Source organism: Corvus kubaryi, unplaced genomic scaffold (assembly GCF_017639235.1).
Source record: "Corvus kubaryi isolate FWS band 111438036 unplaced genomic scaffold, C.kubaryi_AGA036_p1.0 split1-37296, whole genome shotgun sequence".
In the NCBI taxonomy this organism is placed as follows: domain Eukaryota; kingdom Metazoa; phylum Chordata; class Aves; order Passeriformes; family Corvidae; genus Corvus; species Corvus kubaryi.
In genome coordinates this window covers 20,356,501-20,379,495 of record NW_024582075.1, presented here as the reverse complement: position 1 = coordinate 20,379,495, position 22,995 = coordinate 20,356,501, and the positions used below count along the sequence as shown (strand labels likewise).

The 22,995-nt window shown below is 39.1% G+C and overlaps 1 protein-coding gene across 1 annotated transcript in view; it reads right to left on the bottom strand.

Annotated features, from left to right (window-relative positions):
- Positions 1-22,995, bottom strand: part of SV2C (synaptic vesicle glycoprotein 2C) — a 113,151-nt gene that overhangs the window by 71,915 nt on the left and 18,241 nt on the right. Inside the window, exon 2 of the mRNA XM_042012816.1 lies at positions 11,030-11,733. Within this exon, the coding sequence (XP_041868750.1) occupies positions 11,030-11,609 (580 nt within the window). The 5' untranslated portion in view covers positions 11,610-11,733. The remainder of the gene's footprint in view (positions 1-11,029; positions 11,734-22,995) is intronic.

Sequence of the window (22,995 nt, the reverse complement as noted above, 5' to 3'; positions counted from 1 at the left end):
AACTGTTAATTAGTGTTGAATAAAACAAAAATCCCAATGTATAAAAATCTAAATTAATAACAGATGCATCCAACTCGGCAAATCAAAACTCATGATACTAAGAACTAATTAACAAAACTACAATCTCGGTGGTTTCTGTTCAATATTTAAGCGAACCATTGGTTGTCTTTCCAGTGTTTAATCAGCCATTAAGTGTCTTTTCTATAAGTATATCCCAGTGCAGAAGTAAACTTCTTTCCTTGTAAATGGGAGAAAATAGCTTCTTTTTATTTTATTTCATCCATACAGTGGCTGTTACCATCATTGTTCCAATGAACTGGAAGGGTGGAGGAAGAAAAATTACACTAGGAAAACAAAACAGAAAAGAAACCTGAAACAAAATTAAAGAAAAAAACCCTAAACCCAAACCTTTTGCTTTGAGAAACAGACATTGAGTTAGGCTGAAACAGCTGTTTAGAAACAGCTTACCAAAATTAATAAGGCTCTGAAACTCTCACATTTCCCAGTGTCTGACAAGATACCTGGTCTACCTCACCTAGCACAGAGCTGCATGAGAGTGAGAAAGGAAACTTCCATCCCACATCTTCTTTCTGCTTTCCAGTTTAGAGTCAATGAAACAGATTAAATCATCCAATGGCAGAATTATGAATAACAGATCAGAATAATCTTCCATGTGCTGCCAATACACCTGCAGGTGCTGGTGAAGCTAAACAGGCTTTTAAATTATGTATTTACGATAGTACCAGGAGGCACTGTTATAATGTCTAAATGGAAATTTTTTTAGATGACTGGATCTATCAGTTTATGATCTCCATTTAACAAGACTTGCTAGTGGCAGCTTCAGAACCAACCTTGAAAATTGCCCTGAATTCTAACGGATTAGGAAAATACTTGTTCTCTGTGAAAATGAGCAGGTCTGACAAATGCCAGACAAAAACAATATGCAGCACAAGAGAGTCACACACCACATGGGTTATATTCATCCATACTCCTCAAATTCATATAAGACTCTCCACTTCTCGCCAGTATAAAGCACATAATTTCTGTCCAGATAGACTGATATGAAGAAATTTGCAAATGGCCACCTTTGCCTATCATTGAAAATGCAGACCTTTTTTAACACTGTGAATGTAAAGCCAGTTTCACTTTACACCATTTTCTTAATTCTTCTACTTTACAGTCCTCTCCCAATTTTCTACAATCCCCTCAAAAAGTTACATAGAAACACTTTTCTGCCTTTTAAACAGGTTTCTGTGAGTCTTTGAAAACATTTTGTCCACTACATGTTGATCCTGAGTAAAGTTTACTTGTTAAGAAAAGTTAGGATAACTTGACATATGTAATGTGTCACCAAAACCTCTTGGTATTTTTTTCCTTCACCTGGAGCAGACTGGCTGATGCTGTTTAAATATGTCATAGGTTTAGCAGAGCCAGGGAACAATATTTTCCCTTTGGTAGTATGGAAGTGCCCATCTATCAGTGTGAGTAGTAAGCAGAGTTGCTCTGAGTGTAAAATCTAAGATTCCCTAGGAAAAAAAAAAAAATGCACAGAACTTCCCTAAGTTACCCATAGTTCTGCTCACATAATAAATCTGTGAGTAACTCCTCCCCAACTCCTGTGGCCCGTTAATAGCATGTGAATCTACAAAATCTTACATTTATATTGTTCCCTTATATCAAGACTTCTGATTCTGTATAGGGCTGACAAAGCATTGAAAAATGAATAAGAATAAATGCAATCAAGAAACTTTATTATTAATGTCAGTAAATCGCGGTATCCTGGACAGATTTTTAACTGCCATTATAGCTTACCATTATATTCATGCAAATAACAAGTAATTGCATGAAGAGAAGATTTTTAAAAACATACACATGCCATATTCATGTATCTGTTCTGCAGTGACTCTGTATTATTCCCTTGTGTAAGTATTTGTAGTATAATATTGTATAACCCCCACTTTCGTGCTGCATCAGCTATGAAAGTAGTGATATTCCATACCTTTGAAACAATCATAAACTGATACTTCAAACAAGTGAAACAAGTGTGTACAATGAGAATTGATGTGCCCATCACTAGGAAAAAATTATATCTGCAGTAAAATGCAGCCAGATCAGATTAAAAAATTATTTGTGTTCCTTTCTTTTCAGCACTGACACTCCCTTAAACAAGTCAAAGGTCTGGAATAAGAAGTTATTTCGAACTGTTTCTACAATAACACACAATTTTCTTTCAATTCTTCAAAATACTGATAGTGTAAGATAAAAAGACAAGTCGAACTTTGACAGCCTCTAAAGTCTTGATGGACTAAATTCAAGGATTACATGTATAGGAAGATATTTACTCAGCTGTAACAACAAGCCATTTAATTATGTTTGTTCCATGTCTTAATGAAGTTCATTAACACTTTCTCCGTGAAAATATTTCTTCTTCTTGACAAGGAACTCATGCATTTGCTCTTTAATTTCATAGCTCAGCATTTGATGCAAGATGCAATATTCAAAGATACACAAAAAAATGTGAAAGCTAGCAGATTATAACTAAACTCTGCCACAGAATTAACCAGAGACTTGGAAGAGATTGCACCGTCATATTTTAAATGTTCAGTTTGGCTAAAAATCTCTGTTTGACAAATTGATTTAAGAAGCGATGTATTGTCAACCAGGGACCCCATGGCAGTTGAGAGAGAGAGGAAAAAGTGGAAGTGACAGCCAAATTAAATGTGTGAAATCAACATGGCCCTCAGGCTTTTCCTTTGGGAAGCAATTCCTTTTTTTGGCCACTTTTGTAAGACTATAAATTAATTTGACATAAATGGTAAAATTACTGATCTGTGATGGGATAGGCAGACCCAGAAAATAACCTGTCATGAGCAAAAAAGCAGCCCAGAGATACTAGATTATTTTAGACAAAATCAATCTCTGAGACAGAGATTTGAAGATTACTACAAGCAGTAATGATTTAACTTTAATCCTCTGTGCAAATAAATGGTACAAGAGGCTGGAGAGTAGCCCTTGGAGAGGGATATGGGAGTTGAACATGAGTCACCAGTGCCCTGGCAGCCAGGAGGGCCACCTGTGCCCTGGGGGCATCAGGCACAGCATCGCCAGCCAGGCAAGGGAGGGGATTGTCCCGCTCTGCTCTGCACTGGGGCGGCCTCACCTCCAGTGCTGGGGGCAGTTCTGGGTGGCACAACAAAGAAAAGACATTAAACTATTGGAGAGTGCTCAAAAGAGGGCAATGAATATGATAAAGGGCCTTGACGGGAAGCTGTATGAGCAGCAGCTGGGGTAATTTGGTCTGTTCAGCCTGAAGGAGTCTGAGGGAAGACTTCATTTCAGTTACAGCTTCCTTGTAAGGGGAAGCGGAGGGGCAGGCACTGATCTCCTCTCTGCTGACAAGGGACAGGACCTGAGGAAGTGGCATGAAGCTGTGCCAGGGAGGTTTAGGCTGGATATCAGGAAAATGTTCCTTCCTCATGGGCTGGTTGGGCACTGGAACAGGCTCCCCAGGGAAGTGGTCACAGCACCAGCCTGACATAGCTCAAGAAGTGTTTGGACAATGCTCTCAGGTACATGGTGTGATTCTTGGGGCTGTCCTGAGCAGGATGATAGGTTGGACTCAATGATTCTTATAGGTCCTTGCAGTAAAGCCGCATGCAGAAACAACCTGAAAAGGAAAAACATTTGAAATGGGTCTGTTCACCATCTTAATACTGGCTTCAATAAGGTGGCTTGGAAACAACATTGTACTCAGAAAAGGAGGGCAGCTATGACCCACCTTAGACAGTGGCTTACAATGGGAGCATGCACCAGCACAGAGGACTGAGTACACTGTAATTTATTAATAGTTCAAATCTGTGCTCCCAGTTCCCGTCTTGTGACAGGCCCACGATGTTCCACGTCATACAGGTTTAGTCCAGTTCATAACAGACAGAATCATGTTGCATGTTCCCTCCACTGTCCCTTTTTTCCCCCTCAGAAAAGAAAACCAGACATGACTACCATTTTCACTGGTCTGTATATTGTAACAACTTAGAAATTTTAAGGGTCTGTCTCTTAATGTTTCTCCTTCAAATAACTGTGTTTGGAAGGCAAGCAGTAGGAGGACTTTAATAATGTCATTGCAAGGGAACTGAACTGTACCAAAGGTGAACAGCATGCATGATGGCATTTGTATTTCTGGCATCTCCTTCTGAAGAAGTAGTACATTAATCCTACAGACCAATTTTCACCTTGCTCTGGAATATTTAGAAGGCATTTCAGTGACTGCAACTCTATTTCTAAATATTTCTATTGCTGCTAAAGGTTTATTACTACTATTAACTGTAAGTGCAACAGACTCTCACTGTTATTTCAGTGGGATTCCTCACAAGCAAGGGTCTGATATGCCTCCCATAAGTACTCTTTACCTGGATGCTTTTCTTGTGAATATATACCAGATCATATATAAGTACCTAACTTTTTTGATATCTGTGCTCTCTTGAATAAAATGTATACCTTGGCCGAGTGTCCACAGTAAAAAATTAGATATAAATCTCTTTCCCTATCCCTGAAGTATAAAATAATTTAAGCAAAAACTTCAACATGCTCTCCATAATAAAAAAAAATACTTTCCCCCAGAATTTTCAAGTGTTTAACAGTACATCTACTAGCTCAACACAACAGTAAAAGATAGAGTAACAGAGCCCGGGTTTCCTTTTTTTTATGTCACTTGTGATGTATTGTGTCATAACAAATGCAGTACCATACTAATAACTGGAACATAACCAGAAGACAATCATCTTCTCCCACTGTATTTTATGCATGAACATGCAATAAATCTCATCCATCTATAATTACCTCTACTAATATTCAACAAAAAAAGACAACAATGCTATACACAGATAACTACTTATGGCAGCAGAAGGCATTTTACTCACTGCGGTGTAAGGACAGTTTTGTGACAATCTATTAAAATGCAAACCTCTTAACCAGTAAATAATCCCACCAGGCATGTAGATGCATCAATATTTAAAAAACTCTCCTGTCAAACTCAGGTCCTGCAGCCCTTTATTCACCAACATTTTATCACGTGCTTCCAGGTTTCTGCCAGATCTCAGGAGGAGAACAAATAACTCAAGCTAAATGATTTTGCCGAAATTAATTTAGATAACTAGTCTGTGTTTGAAAGAGCAAGCCTGTGTACAATCCATGAGTTCTAACCCGCCTTTCCTTTAAAAGCTTACTGAAGTGTAACAGCTGGAGAATGTGTTTTAGTCATAGGTAGGTGGAAGTGTCATACATTTGCAGAGAACTATTTTTTCATTTATGAAATCAGAAAATTTTCGGTCGGGAGGGGCTTTTGAAGAGCTTTTGTCTGACCTCTGCTAAAAGCAGGGTTACCTTCAAAGCAAGATTACTTTGCTTCAGGCCTTCAGTCAACTTTTGAAAATCTCCCAAATATACCACAGTTTCACTATGCAACATCTCCCAGTGGTTGACTACCTCACTCTCAACTTTCCTCATTTACCAGATGATCCTTGATTGCAACTTCTAACCTCTTGTGTTCCTCTGAGAAAAAATTTAATCCACCTTCACTGTAGCTTCTCTCAATTTTGTTGCCAAATAGTAAAGAGAGATTCACCACTTAGACCCCTTTCCTCCACACTAAACAAGATCAGATCCTTTTGCTTCTTCTTGTATTCTGTGTATTCCACTCCTCTTGTCACATTACTAGTCCTCTACTAAATTTGCCTGAATTTGTTAATCTCTTTTCAGGTGGCTCCACAACAAGACAATATGTGGGCTCACTGTGTTGAGAATGGAAAATAATCACTCCTCTCTGCTTACTGGTCACATTTGCCAATGCAGCTGCAAGGCAGTGCTTCCCCATGTCGACTTGCTTCCTACTAAAAGCCACACATCCTTCTGCAGAGCTGTTTGCTACCCAGCATTTCAGTGACTAGCCTGTACCAGTGATTTGAGTTGTTCTGTCCCAAGTAAAGGACTTGTATTTGTCATCAATGCAAGGAAGGTGTTTGGTGAACATAAAGTTGTTGAAAATGGTCATTGTAAAACCAGAATCAAATTAAGTAGCAAGGATCTGGCAAGCCAGTGCTTCTGTAAACTAAGAAGTGGAAATATTCAGTGGTCATTTGGTATTCTTAGCAGAGCTTATAAGCACGTTGCACCAGCTACCAAACCTCAGGAGAGCACTTCTTCTTGTGTAAAGAGAAAGAACTGTCTGGATTAGAATTACGCTGGTTATGTTTGGTACAATTTAAAACAGATTAGGCATGGGAAGCACTGTTATCAGAACAGCTAATGTGCAAGTTAGTAATCAATGCAGAATTGGTAGGCTGTTGTCGCAGACTGAGAACTTCTTCTGCCCAAAAGACTTAGTTATGCCTATGATACTTTTCTTTCTACAAATACTACACAAAATTTTATTATTAAATCCAGAAATAACAGAAAGAACCTGTATATCAAGGTATTATTTGACACTAAATGTGGGGTTTCAGAAAATAATTTAGTTTTCAAGGTAAGCTGTTCGTTGTTATTCATATTCACAAAACTTGCATTATCAGTCCAGTGATTTGCCACAATACTTGCAGTTTTTAGATGGAAGAAACTGTTTGTATGACTGACTCATCAGCTAAGAATGTCTTTTACATATAAAAATTATTTCTAGTGTATTGTCTATGAACCTGTATCAAAGCCTTGATTAACACATAGGTTAGTGCAATGGTAAGACAGAACGGAGTAGAAGACTATTCACCCTCAAGAAATCATTTGGTCTTAACTTCATACAGAGGATCGTATAGGGATTCCAAACAGACCAGGGTGACTATTAGAAATCACTAAGGAACAATTGGCCCCCGTAAAGGATGGCAATCAGTGAATAAGAGTGCTTAATCAGTTTTCAGGTTTTGTTGGTACACATGCAAAAGATAAAAATAAAATGTTTAAAGTTAATCACTAATCCTGAGATGTTTAGACAATTTTTTCTAGTATTGAGGCGGATGGGCCTCTGAGCAACCTGATCTAGTTGAAGACATCGCTGTTCATTGTAGGGGGGTTGGATTGCATGATGTTTAAAAGGTCCCTTCCAACTCAAACTATTCTATGATTCTGTGATAAAGTACAAAAAAAGGATGGAGGTGTCTGAAAAATGTGCCAGCTGATGCTGTGAAGAATGGCCTCATGGACCAGCTGAGCAGGAGTCAGCCTGTATGTACTGGTAACAGTGGTGACAGCAGTGCAGCTGACAAGGGTCCTGCACAAGGGTGAGCACTTACAGGTCCCATGGGAGAACCAGTGACAGGACAGTCAGGAGTGGCGTGGAATTCTGAACAGATAGAGCTGGGAAAGACTAGCTTTTCCTAGCTTAGGAAAAACAATGTTTCAGTATTTCAGATACAGAGATGCTGAGGAAAGAAAAGGCCGTACTATAAACTTTACAGGAAAAAAAACCCAAAACAATTAAGAACAATCTGAATGCAAAGACCAATCTGAATGCAAAGACAGAGAAAAATTAGGAAGAAGAGTATGCCCAAATCACAGCCCAGAAAATTAACTTAAAATCAGTCTGTTTCTGATGGGTAAAACCAAAGAGAGAAGATGCATGCAGGAAAAGAGTTAAAACAGCATCTCTAGACCTGAGCCTACAACCTGTCTCATGAGAATACAGCCTTGCCTCATCAGTGTCAGAACCCAAGAAGTCACTGTGAATCCACTTACATGCAGGAGCTGGCAAGTACACCCAAGTCATGTATACAGCAGGGACACCTTTTTCTCATGCTTAGTGACATGTCACTATAATCTGGGAGAATTTAAGCTATTCAACTTCCCTTTTCTTAAGAAAATCACTTACTTGAGATGAAAAAATGTTTTATTATTTAATTCAAAAGACAACTTGAAACTAGTTCATGACATCATCACACTCGTTATATGACTTTATGGGCTCTGAAATGTTGCTGGTGATCAATAAAGTGATCTCAAGCTCATTCAAGGGTCAATAGGGAAGGATTTTGGGAAATTGTCTTTGTGAAAGTGAATTTAAAAAAAAAAAATGCAACAGGGAGACTCAATGAATATCGTCACATGTTTTTAATTAGCTCATGTTCCCTAGTAAATGATCATGGCACGATGTATGAGAAATCAGTTTTACAACCAAATCAATGAATACTTTTTCAAAGACAAAATAAGATGTTCGTAGTATGTATCTTAACAGTCTAGAAAATTGCCTGAATAATAAATATTGTGTATGTGTACTAATTTTACCTTATAACTCTTAGCATTAGTCCTATGACTTTAATATTCTAACAACATTAGAACCTTCCGGATTATGGGATTCTAATAATGAAAAAAAGAATTATGCCAGTCTGGAAGACCCCAGTTAGGATGTACTTATAAAGTGAAATCACAAGCACAAAATAATTGAAATGCACAGCTGTGAGGGCCCTGTTATGACAGCATAAAAATGCTTTCAGTAAGCGTTCACTGCTACAATTAATATTTTTTAGTACTGGAATTAAGGTTATGCTCTCTGCAAGCAGTATACCTACTTTGTTTATAAGCAATATGTACATTGGTATACTGATGACTTGCAGCTTATGATATATTTCTAGTAGCAATGAGTAAGAAATATTTTTTTTTTGGTGAAATTATTGGTAAAACAGTCACGTGTTGCAATGCCTTCAATACACACTGGGAAAGAAATTGCTTATCTCTGTTCTTTCGTGCTTTTGTCTGTTAATCTTTTAGTACATAATTATTTGTTTGTTAATACCACAACACAGAGGCTAGTTTTATATTATTGCAAAAGGAAGATACAATTTCTATATTTTAGGCATGAGAATACATTAGTAGCACAGGTGAATTTTCCAGATCTGTTACCTTAATTTTGTCAACAAGCATCATTTATACACAACACACACATTCATACTTGTAACTATGAGGTATTTAACAGCTTCTGTACTGAATTTTAGCTAAATATTTACGGAGTTATTCCAATACATCTCAAGGCAATATCATAAGAACTCCAGTGACAGAGAAATCCTCAACCTTATTGACATGGGTCAGAGGCCAGGAGCCGGATATGAATACTCATGGCCCCTACTGCTATGGGGACAATATTCCCCGCTCCCAGTTCCAGACACCTCCATGATCCTTAATGCAGTTGTTTAAGTAGAATACTATTTGTAGAAAATACAATGCAATATGAATTAATTGCAGAGGGATTTGGTGGTTACCCTTATGTTTTATTGTCCTGGAGGACACAGACAACTTTGAGTGCTCCGTTTGTCAAGAAATGTGCATGTGGTAAAACAAACAGGTTTATCAAAAATTAAAAACTAGGGTTGAGATAAGTAATTTTTGTTCCAGCAATGTAAAAATTAGAAAAATGAGAAAAAAATATAAAAATTGAGGCGTAGATTTTAAGGATGTCCTCGAAATCATGTTAAAAAAACCAAGTTGGGAATTCACTACTTTTCAAAGATGCATTGTATGTTATTATCTGCACTGACTCATTGACATTTATCTAGTGATACAGGTTTGCATTGGTTTTGTTTCTCATCTTTCTTTAAGAAGTAGACCTGAAAGCTCACAGGTCCAAGCATGACACATACAATGTTGGCGTTTTGTGTAAACAAGCAGTACAAAACAGATTCTTTGCATTCGGCATCTTTAACCATAAAAACTTTAATAATGTATTTCCCTCCATTTTAAGTTTAATCACTGCACTGTACATATATAGGCAGAGTACTTCTTACAAGAAATGATCAAATGGCAAGGAATGACTCAAAGGACACAGTCATCCGGGAATTCCTCACCTGTTTCCAGTCATGATCCTGTCACCCGGAGGGAGGCTTAGAGATATAACTGGGGGAGACTGCAGTCCACTGTACTGAAACCCAGAGAGCCAAACTGCTGGTATCAGTATGTCAGGAAACTGAGCTAAGCTAAAATGAGATCTGTTGCAACAGAACCATGTGCTGCAAAGACGCAGGGTACAAGCAGAACATCTGCTAGAAAACACAGGCTTCTAAATATCCTATAAGGAGTCCTCCTTTTCTGTAATAGTCTCCAGGCCCAAGTCATTATCTGCAAACATACATTCCATTTCCTGCTCTGTTACAATTGCCCAGGCTTCTACCTCTCCTCTTCCTTGGGGAACCATTTCTATACCTTTTCTTCACAGCCCTGCCCCATGAGAACCTTGTTTTTCCTGCTGTGCCCAGGCATGTCCAGGGAAGACAAGCATGGACCTGATTGCAGAACTGCTGCTGCTCTCACTAAGCCACACAAGGCTGGCTCAGACTGCCTGTTTCCCATACCATAGGAGGGAACAGGCAAGGGGGTGAGACATGGCCCATCCCCATCAACAGAATGGACACACAAAGCACACCCCAGGCTCTTGTTCATTCTTTTGTCTCCCTGACGCTAAGTAAACATTATTTTCTTTGGATGCTAGAGAGCAGTCATTGGTATAAAAAGACTAAAGACAAAAAGAGTGAAAGGTTATATTATACAGCATTTTCACTGGAAATTTTTGCATTTTCCAGATTGAATTTCATATCACCATTGGAAAGGCCCACATGCAATGTGAAAGTGTTGCTGGACAGTTGTATCATCTGCTCTTTATTACACCTATATAATTTCAGCAGGACTCCAGTTCTCCATTTGTGGGCTGGTTTTGTGGTTTTGCTTTGTTTTTAGATTAGTTCGTCTGGACATCTACTCTTGTATATGAGAACAAAATTTGTCCCTCTCCTCTTAAGTTTTACTGTGGAGTCTTTCTCTTTAGTGATTTATTTACCGACTAAGAAAACAGTCACCTAAAAAATAAAATTACAGTATCCATTAAATTCTTTACTAATGTTAATCAATGTTAATTACCATTAATATTAAAACAATTTGTGGATTTCTTGTTTATATTCAAGACGGACATATTTTTATATAAGCTTCTATGTTGACAAATACACATTTAGGCTTACTGTAAGCAAATATCTTAATAGCAAAAAGACAGAATGAAGACTTTACTTACCAAGCCATCCTGATCCAGAATTGGGTATACACATATCTGTTTCAGCACTGGGCAACACAAATCCAACCACAAACACTTCAACCCCATCAGCCATTAGGGCCATTCCCAACACAAAGAAGAGGGCCCACTGGAAACGACCATGGCCACATTCTTGTATTATCAATTCATATTGCTGTGCTAGCTCTTCTTCATCAGCTTTCCTCTCGGTTTCCAGTTCATGACGATCCTTGTATTCATCACGCATAGACTGACCTAAGGCCACCATGTCATCTTTACCCTGCCCCATGCTGGGGATTCCCTGATACTCCCCTTCATAAATTTCATCATCTTCATCATGTCCTTCAGTTGCTTCACTTGATCCTTCATCATCATTAGCTTCTACACCATAATTTCCTCCTTGGCCATAGTAATCATCGTCATCTTCCTCATCCTGGAATCGATTGTAGGACCTCTGCGTGTAGCCATCCTGGGCTTTGTCAACTGCTTTATTCACTTTCTTCACTGCTTGCCTCTTCACCTCTTTAGCAATATCTTTGGCCCCTTTCACTAGCGAAGTCCTATCTTTGTATGTGTCCTCCATCCTGTATCAAAGAAGGACTGCTGTTAAGCTGCAAATGCACCTGCCAAATATTGTTTGGAATGTCTATCGCGTGTTGGACATCAGTGGAAAAAGCCCAGGTACAAGTGAAATTGTAATATTCAACCTGCAAAATATAAGAGAAAAGAATTTTATACTTCACTATTTTTAGATGTCTCTTCACACTGATACAGAATCATCCCAATCTTTAATTAAGCACTGGACATCAGAACACAGGATTTTGAATATAAAAACCTGTATTTTCTTCAGAGATACAAATATCACAGGTTACAAGGAAAATATGCTGAAGATAAATTTATTATCTCTTTCAGTTTTCAGAATTCAATTTTTTACTCTCTAGTCTCAGATACCAGGTTTTATTCTGAAAGAAACCAAATAACTCCATGTATCATACATCATATTGACTGTGTCCGCAGTGTCCGTTCCCATTTGAACTCCCTGTTTTGTAAGAAAGGGCTACACATACTAATTTTCTCTCAATGAGTTACCATGAAATATCTCTCCAGCCTGCTACTTAACACAAGTCCTGCAGGAAGTTAATATTCCTCCAATCTGTATGAGTGTCTCGAAGCTGACTGAATTTGGCCAATGCATTCACAGTACATTCACACTGAGTCTTAGCAATATGAAATCCCACCCTAAAAAATTCAGTGCAGGGAGCTGTGTGTGTGGAAGTGGTGGGACTTCCACACTCTGGAGATTCCCAATACCAAAGTCATGGACAGACACATTTCTTTCTTTGCTATCTATACTGACAGTAGCAGAATGGAGCAACTGTGTATTATCAGCTAATGCATCTCAGGGTGTGTTAGTTCCCTAATGATAGCTCCCTAGCATGAGTTCCCACTAATCAAGCTGCATGTAGGCACCAAGACATTTCACCCCAGTCCTCCTCGCTGCTCCCCTGCTGTATCTCTCTGTCTTGTGCACCTCAAGGTAACAAATGCAGACACAATGAGTCAAGAGCAGTTTGCTTATTAGACTGAAGACTAACCATTCCCTTCTTCTCCATGCAATTTTCAGGCATATTTGCAAAGCAATTTTATCACCATGCATTTGCACTCTCACTAGGAGCAGGAGAAAGAAATGGCAGCAGTGTGCAAGCACACAGAAGGAAGAAATGCAGGATCATTCTTTGGCAACAGTCCATAGTTAGAACAGCTAAAATCAATTACAAAACTGCACCATTACTCATGTGTCTAAAGTTAAGAGAGTGTGTGTGTGTGTGTGTGTGTGTGTGTGTGTGAATCTGGACACTGCAACAGATTGTAGAAGCCTCCCCTCTGGGAGAAAGCAGGCTAAAATTTCTGTATCAGTGCTTCTAAGAAAACACTGCCTGCTTCCTGCTTGGGGAAAAGGTTATTTTTAACCATGATCATTTTAATGATCTATTTTCCATCATTACCTCAGAAAAATGCAGTAACATAAATAAGGAGGCTGTGAGATATGATGCAGGAGTAAAAATGGGTGGAAATTTCTGAAGTTAATCCTATTACCCTTTCTAAAGCAGTGTGAACTGCCCTCAGAGCTTCATGGGAGAAGACCAGCGAATTGCTTTGAGAAGTTGTCCTTTATTTATTCTATTGCATATACTGTCTCCAGAAGTATACTCCAGACATGAGTTTTAGGACTGATAGTGTTTTGAGAGATAGGAAAAATTACAGACTGCATTAGATAAACAAAGGATGTGATTTTGACACAAGAAAATGAAGCCTCCAATCATATAGACATGACTTTAGAAGCTAAAATATATTTCCCTAGCTTTTTAAAAATAGAAATTCACCTATAGTAGAAAACGTCTTTATTTTTAGTATCTTCCTTGAGATTAATTTCATACACTTTGAATGTTTCTCAGAGAAATCAGATGTGATGGCACTATTCAACTATTAATGGGAACTGAAGCATTTACTGGAAGAGAAATGCAGCCTTAAAAAAGCCATGATGTAATATTTATGACTGCAAACTGTAGCCTGAGTTTAGGTACGTGGTGATCCTTTTAAGTAGGTCATCCTGGTGAATGTTTTATGCCAAGGCAGTTTCTCTAATTCACTTTTCAGTTTTCAAGGTGCTCCTTAGAAGTTATCCCTTATGTGATGAATTAGGTATCTGATCCTTACCTGTGTGTGGCTACAGTATCTACTAGCTGTTGGTGAACATGCAGTGCATCAAAACATTCACTGGATCTGCTGAAGCCTTCTACAAATACTTTCAAAATCTTCATGAACTCCTAACAGGTACTTTTCTGAGTGTTAATGAGTACAACGTGTTACTAGATTTTAGGTAATTTTACAGAGTCCATGCAATCCATTTAACCTAAACACTGAATTCCTCTAATTCTTAGACTCATATTTGTTTATTTTTGTTTTTCCAGTGAGTACAGTCTTCTTTTAAGGATTTTTAGTTGTCAAATTCCCTATTACTGCAGGGTGTATCTATACAGAGCAAAGAAAGCAGGAGTTTAGGAATACCAAATGAACAAAAAGTCCAAGGGCCAGCACTGATAAAACCATGCTTTGCTCTTCTGTAGAACACCTATCTCATGAGTTCAACAGACTCAAAAAAGACAAATTTGAAAAAGTAACAAAACTTATGACACGTTTTGTGATAAACCAGGTACATCAACAAGGAATTTCACCTGTTCAAACTCATTAAGAGCATAACTCTTCTGGCAAAAAACCTGCACATAGACAGAGCAAAATTTCTGTCTGGGCAGAAATCAGAAATTTCTGTCTATCTTGCCTTAGTTTCCAAGCCAAATGCTTAATTTGAACACTGCTTTTTTAAACAGCTTTGTTTTCTCAATGAACTGAAATCTGTGCCTTAAGGTGATAAGTAGGAAGAGGAATAATTTACAGCCCATGCATGATAGCTTCCAACCATTTCAATTATGTCGGACTGATTACTACAAGTAAGTAACTGGAAAGTCTGAAAGAGTAAGGATTAATGACTACCTGAGTAGCATAAAGCAGCAAAAGCAGAGATGATAGTCTAGCCATATACTCTTCTTTGTACCAAATGATTCATCCATCATGTTTGCTGGCTTTCACTAAACCAGGCACCACATTCCTATTCAATTCCTTCAACTAAAACAAAAACAAAACAAAAAACCAAACCAAACCAAAACAAATCCCAGGAAAGTAGTGTTTCTACCAGAAATGGAAATACTACTTCAGGAAAGACCTACAAAAACATTTTTCCAAAACACTCAAAGATGCACACACAAAATAAAAATCAAGTTGTTCTTTTACTCTAATATTTATTCTAATATTTATTCTTTTCATTCTATTACATTCATAAATTTCAGTATATTTAGCATTTTGTCTAAATTGTGCTACATCTGAAATAAAGGTTGAACATCACAAACTAAACCAGTGGAATCCCATAAAGATATAAATCTATGATGAGTTAGAAAACTCATTCCCACAAAGACTGAGATCTTTGCTCAAGCTATGAGAAGACTCACTGGGTATTCCAAACAGTGGTATTAACTATATGCATATCTTGAGATAATAAAGTCTTCAAATAGATCTGGAACTCACACTCAAATGTGCATTTCACATACTCCTGGGAATTTTGTATAGCATCTTTTCTGCTTTTCTCTTGAATCTGTAATTCCTTTCCAAAGGAAAAAAAACCAGTAAAACTCATTCCTAATCAAAGTTGATGTCTTTTTAAATGCATATTTTTCTTGACATTTTAATTGTGGTTTTATTTTTGGTTTTCTGCTGTTTGTGCTGGTTTCTGCACAAACAGGTGGTTTGTGTTTTCCAAGTTTATCTGTTGCTAGAAATTGGTCATCATGTGAAGGCATAATCTTTGGTTAGATCATAACTACTTCCAATTTTACTACCTTGATGTGCCAAATGATTTTCTATCCTGGGTTAAATATAGGCAGTTGAACTATGTTAATTCACAAGCAGATGATGCTACTGTCCTGCAAGTGTTCTCAGTAATTCAAGAAATAAAACAACACACCCTTGAATTCACTGGGATACCTACAAACTTCCTCCTCATCTCTTCATGTGCAAAGCCTTTGCTTATTTTTTCCAGGGTAGTACTTACTTCAGTATGACCTAATAAAGAATAGATTCCTCAGTTAAGGGTATTTATTTATAGAGTTATTAATTTATTTAAAATAAATAAGAACTGGTGTCAAAGATGGTGTGAAGCAGATTCATTTTGGGTAGTGTTAACAGATGAAAAGATAAGTTTCTGTATTTTTAGTAAATTTTCTTTCTCTTCTATTGAGAGTCACATACCCATATTCTTCTAGCTCAAGCTGCAGTAGACAGAAATGTGTATAATACTACAAGGCTGCAGTGCCACCACCCGTGGCAGTCTCCAACCCTCTCCGATTTGGATGTTAGTCTCACCACTTGTCCTGTACGAGCATTTGTCACTGCATCCTTTCTGCAGACACAACACACGTACACAAGATGAGCATGGAAATTCATTTATCTAGTACACATCAACGACCCTGAGCTCAGCATAGACAGGGTCTTCATGGTACACTGCCATCTTTTTCTTCCCATTTTACTACTTTCCTTCCTCATTAAACCAGCAGAGATTACTGTTTCTGCACCACATTCTCTACCTGCCCTGTTCCTCTTAAACTATTTAACTGATTTACTTAATTAGAAAAAAACAGGTGGAATTGCTTTTAGCCTGTTTTTACTTGAAATTTGATAAACTTTATCAGAAAAAGGGAACATATTTGCCTGAAACCAAAATGTATGTGGACATCGGCCTATAATAAAAAATGTTATCTTTAACTACCCCTTAGAGCCTCAAAGTAGAACCAAAACCAAATAATGCTAATAATTATTTCCATACAGTGCTTTTGATCTCAGGGCTAATTCTTCCTCACTTACAGCTGGATACATAAGCATGAAACCAGGATCTGCAAAAGCTCTGCTTAAAGCAGTACAAACCAAAAATCTAACAATGAAATCAGACTAAATACACATCTAAGACAAAAGCTATAAACTCTGTCCGTTGAAAATTGGGAAATATTAACTGAATAATCTGTGATAAAAATTCAATAATATTATAAAAATAAATTCTCCAAGGGAGGCAGAGTGGGAAATTGTAGGTGCAAAGTTAGGAGGTGGAACATCCTTCACTTTGTACTTCCACTTTATTAGTCCTCCATGCATTACTTCTATGCTCTAAATACCTTTAAAAGAATATCCTGAAGAAGGGTGATGCCCTTTATGAGCACCATTCCTTTAACATTGACATGGTCATGCCTAATTAATCTCATTCTTACTAGATATACTCAGTCTTCCAAACCCCTTTGATCCACAGTTCCACCTAAGGTCACAGACTGGACTGAAGATTCATCTATGCTCCACCCTCTCTTATTAAGCTTTCTTTTGACCTACAAAAAAGCTTTAATACTGACAGCAAGGGAAGATGTTATCCACTCTCTTGTTGTAATAACAATATCTAATTCCTTAGAATTAGACTTAGTTCAATGCACCCCTAACAGGCTAGACAGTGTTATGAAACTGATAGCCATATCTACTAATTAAATTGTAGCAACAAAACTGTAAAGACTCTGCTATGGAGTGGTCCCTTCCTTCATTTTTTTTAAATCAAAAGCTTACTTTTCTAGGAAAAGGTGACTGAACAAAGCACAGGACATGCTTTGAGATGTCTTGCTGTCTTTCGCACAGTAAACTGTTCACAGAGAATAGCACATACAAAGAAAACTTTATTAATCTGTTGGTTTTAGTTTTGTTTTTGTTTTTTTAAAATCTGATGCTTGTTAGTTGTTTTGCCTTACTGTACATTAAATACCAGAGTTTTGATTGCTTTTATCAGTTTTGCAATCAATCTGATCACTATTTGGCTACTTCAAGTTTCTACATGTTTTTACCTGGCAAACACACACACAAAAAAAATCTCATTAAAGACAAACTAGGATCATCTAACTGTCCTTCCAACAGTGTGGTTTTAATTTGTTCTTTGAATACTTGACTATGTTTCCTGTGGACTTCTTAAAAGAGCATTTCCAGGATCTGTGTTGAGTGGTGGCTAACACAAGTTGAACACATAAATTTGTTCAACAAGACTTGACAAAAATCAGACCACAATCCAGTCTGGATGACGTAAACTAAGTCTCATCAGTAAAAGTTAATGAGATTTCACACTGTACCCACATTACCTGAATGACTACCCAAATCTTAGGAAAGTTGAAATTTCATTATTTTTAAAAATTTATTTTTAAACAAACATATTTAAACATATATATGCACTTTTAAGGCTGCCTTAAAAGTAGGAAAAAAAAAACAAAAACATAAAGCCAAGGGCTATCTCTCTTCTCATACCTACTTCTCCTGAAAATTCACTTTCATCATCAGGATATGTGCTTCCTATGTACTTTGTACTTTTCAGTTGTCAGAATCACAGTGGAAAGCATCATCCTGCATTTCAATAATGAAGGAACAGAACAAAGCTGTTCGGCAAGCAAGTTTTCATTGCTCAATGTTAGCAATCAAAAAAAACCCTCTACCAAAAGCACACCAACTAGCAATTTCTGTCTAATATCTGCCATTGTCGTGTTTGTTGCTGTTCAGAAAGCAGACTTCTTCTCTGAAAGTAAAGGCCCACCAGCAATTATGAATCATTTGAGATCAAAAGAAGGCAGAAAAAATTTCCACTCAAAAGAAGAAGAGAGAAACCAGGGGATAGGTATATAAAAAACCATAATTTAAATGCATCAAGACTGAAGTTCTAAGAACAATAGCCAAGGAGTCCTACCCTGGAAGTAAAATAAGAAAATAATGCACTGTGGAATGTCTCCAGGGAATAAAATCTGCAAATGCAACAGGACAAGCTTCAACCACTAAAGCAGCCATTTCTGAAATTGCTTTGCACAAATCTGTGATGTGCGGGTACTTTGAAACAGCAACTGTACAAATACTAGACTGACAGATGCCACAGAATAACACTGGAGCTTAGGGAAAATTCGGGAAGGTTGAAGGGCATCTTGTAGGGTAAACTGTATTACAGGCTGGAATTACGTGTCTTTCTTTTCTTCCCGAAATAAAAGATGCAAGCATTCTTTATATTTTAGGAGTAAATACAGGGTCACAGTTTCAGATCCCACTGGGAAAAATTTTCTGAAAACAGTCAGCTTTTCATTCTTCTGACTTTCTGCTGGGGCACACCATCCCTGCCCCTGCAGAATGAGAGTCTCAAGACTCTTCTTAGTTCTGCCAATTTTGTCTTTATCTGATGCTGGTCTGTGTTGGCCTCCTCATGGGGAATCAGCTGCTGTTGTCAATAAACCCAGGTAAGACAGTAGTGGTTGCTTAGCGTAATGTTAAAAGGTACGTCAACATCCTGTTTTTTCATCCATGCTCCCTTCCAGTCACTTCGCTATTCACTCAAAGCACATATTATTTTTTCTTTATCTTTAACATCTGTTGCATTTTATTGTTTGTAACAGGATATGAAAAGTTGGGGGGAAAAAATCCTTTTTAAGAATTCCTCAGTTCTCATTTCCTTTGCTACATTTTCAGGATGCTGGTTGCTGAATTTGGTACTTCAATTTTATTTTCCTGTTTCACAGGCTTGACACCAGACTGATGCTAGATCTGAGAATCCCAAGCAGTCATGTTGACCCACTCCTCTTTCAGGGTAAGGTTGTCTTTCTTGAGCAAACAGACAAACTATATATAATACTTTTTATGACTGAAAGCCTATTTCCTCATTGACCCTGAGAAAAAATCCTTATCCAAATATGTTGTGAAAATAGATAAATACTAAAATCAAGAATAACATCATAAGTTTTGCTGATGAGGGACTGCTTCAACTATGGAATCTGAGAAGAAACTGAGCATACATCAGTTTGACCTAAAAAGTGAGGGGGAAAACAGAGTAATTTCAGGTGAAAATTAAAACAAAATGAGCCTGAATGGAAAACATGAAGTACACCTATGAGTCTAGCTTAAAAAAAATAAAAGTTATACAGGTAAGGCTATGTATAACTCTATTAATAGACATACGTAGTTAATACATTAGGCATACTTATGTTTACATGAAATGAAATCACAGAACCATAGGAATGGGTCAGATTGGGAGGGACCACAGTGGGTCACCTTGTCCAACCTCCCTGCTTAAGCTGGGCAACCCCAGAGTACATGGGATGCATCAGAATTGCATCCAGATGGTTCTGGAGTATCTCCAGTGAGGGAGATTCCGCAGCCTCCCTGGGCAATCTGTTCCAGTGCTCCGTCACCCACACAGTAAAGTGTTTTCTTATATTCAGGTGGAATTTCCTGTGCATTAGTGTCTGCCCATTGCCTCTTGTCCTACTGTGTGGCACTGCTGAGAAGAGCCTGGTCCATCCTCTTGGTACTGCCCATTCATAAACTGATACACACTGGTAAGATCCCCTCTCAGTCCTCTCCACGCTGAAGAGGCCCTGTTCCATTAGTAAGTGGAACGTCACTTGGAGCATCTCATAAGATCCAGTCCCCTCATCACCTTTGTCACCCTCCACTGAACTCACTCCAGGAGCTCCATGTCTCTCTTGTCCTGAGGAGTCCAGAACTGGACACAGCAGTCCTGGGGTGACCTCTCTAGGGTTGAGTAAAGGAGCAGGTTCACCTTCCATGACCTGCTGGCAATGCCCTTCCTAATGCCCCCCAGGATACCATTGGCCTCCTTGGGAACCAGGACACTCTGCTGGCTCATGGACAGCTTGTGTCCACCAGGACCCGCAGGTGCTTCTCTGCAGAGCTGCCCCCCAGCAGGTCAGCCCCAGCCTGTGCTGGTGCCTGGGCTTGTTCCTCCCCAGGTGCAGGACCTGGCATTTGCCTTTGCTGAATTTCAGAAGGTTCTTCTCTGCCCATCTCTCCATCCTGTCAAGGTCCTTCTGAAGGGCTGCAGAGCACACCGGGGTGTTGGCCATTCCTCCCAGAGCTTGATACATTCCACACGTTTCAAGGACAACTCCACCATTGTCTCTCTAGTCTGTCCTTGCTAAGCAGCATGTAGCCCTTTGTGACAACATTCCAGTCATGTGAGCTGTCCCACCATGCTTCCTTTCACACAGTAAGATCAAAGCCCTGAGACTGCACAGACCTCTAATTCCTCCTGCTTGTTCCCCATACCACACCATTGTAGTTTAGCCCCAGCCAGCAGCCAAGCCCCACACAGCTGCTCACTCACTCCCCCGCTGGCAGGGTTGGGAAGAGAATCAGAAGAGTAAAAGCTGGAGAACTTGTGTGCTGAGATAAAGACAATTTAATGAGGAACGAAAAGGTCACAACACAAGCAAAACAAAACAAGGAATTAATTCACTTCTTCCATGGGCGGGCAGGTGTTCAGACATCTCAAAGAGAGCCGGGTCCCATTACCAGTAACAATTACTGAGGAAGACAAATGCCATCAACTCCAAATGTTCTCTCCACTCCTTCTTCTTCCCCCCCGTTTTTATACTGAGCCAGATGCTATGTGGTCTTCTGGGGTCAGCTGTCCCAGCTGTATCTCCTCCCAACTTAGTAACAAATCATAAGAAAAAACTAACTCTGGGTAGAAGAAAATCACAAGTTCCTTCAAAAAATAAATACTTGTGTGTGTGTGGGGGGGTGTATTGGTTTTGTGTGGCAAGTTTTTCATAGCAGGATGGCTACAGGGTTGACTTCTGTGAGAAGCTTCCAGCAGCTTCTCCCATGTCCAACAGTGCCAGCTGGCTGGAAGATGGATCTGCTGCTGGCCAAACCGAGACCATCAGTAATAGTGCTAGCACCTCTGGGATAATGGATTTAAGAAGGGTGAAAAAAGAAAACTGTGTAACTGCAGCTGGAGAACAGCAGAGTGAGAACCTGTGAGGGAACAGCTCTGCAGACACCAAGGTCAGAGGAGAAGGAGGGGCAGGAGGTGGTCCAGGCTTTGGAGCTGATATCCGCCTGGGGCCCGTGGTGAAGACCATGATGAAGCAGCTGTGCCCCTGCAGCCCATGAAGAAGCAGAAATCCATCTGCAGCCCATTTAGAAGCCCACACTGGAGCAGGTGGATGCCACTGAAGGATTGTAATTGCATGGAGAGAACCTAAGCTGGAGTAGTCTTCTGGCAGGACCTGTGGCCCCATGGAAAAAGGAGCCCGTGCTGTAGCAGATTTACAGCAGGATTTGTGACCCCACAGGGAAATTGTGCTGGAGCGGTTTGCGAAGGATTGCAGCCTGTGGGAAGGACTCATGTTAAGGACATTCATGGAGAACTCTCTCCCGAGGGAGGAACCCCACACTGCATCAGGGGAAGAGTGTGAGGAGCCCTCCCCCTGAGAAGGAAGGAATGGCAGAGACAGCACTGACTGAAAGTCCCAGTTCCTATTCCCCTGCAATGAGGAAAGAGGCAGATAAAACTGGGAGTGAAGTTGAGTCTGTGAAGAAGGGTGGGGTGAAAGGGAGTGGTTTACTATTTATTTTAATTTCTCTTTTTTGTAATCTGATTTTATTTGCAATAAAGTAATATCCTCAAGTCAAGTCTATTTTGTCTGTGATAGAACTCCAGTAGCTGCCTGGAGTCATGTCTCCCTGTCCTTATCTCAACACGTGAGATTTTCATTACATATTCCCTCCCCCATCCACCTGAGGAGGAAAGTGATACAGCAGCTTGGTGAGCACCTGGCATTCATAGAGGGCCATACCACCACAGTGGCATGTGGTGTTTTATTTGGACCTTGTTATTCCCCTAGTGCTAGGAAGCAATGAAGGAAATGAAGAAACAAAGCATTCTCTGGTAACTGTTTTAATAAAGAGGTATATTATTGCCATATCTCATAAATCCATCAAAATAAAGACACCAAAATGGAAATTTAAGATGGGGAATGTATTCTCTGAATTAAATTAATATTTACGTAGTTTAGGTTTAGGTCACTTCCTTAACTCTGCACATATGGACATAAGGATTCAGGTGAATAACAGGCCAAACACATTCCACCATGACAGCTGGGTCACTTTAGGAGGAATGCTGCCCACTGGTTGAGGGGAATATTTCCCCTCTGTGTGGCCACACTGACTACCACATCCAAGTTCGTGCACCTCACCACCATCACAATCTGGAGAGGATAACTGGAGTGGTTAGAGGTCTGGGATGCATGATGCACAAGGAGAGTAAGCCTTTTTTTGCCCAGTCTTCAGAGGAGAAATCTTAAGGAGAAATCTATTCACCACCTCCCACTATCTAATGAGGGATTAAAAAGACAACGAGGAGACGTTCTTTTCAGAGGTAAAGGACAAAAGAAAAGAGAAAAAGCTGCAACTTGCAGCAAGGGAAATTCCAGACAGGTCTAAGGAAGAAATTCTTCATGGTAAATCTCCAGACTACACAGCTACACAGAGGAACACCAGGA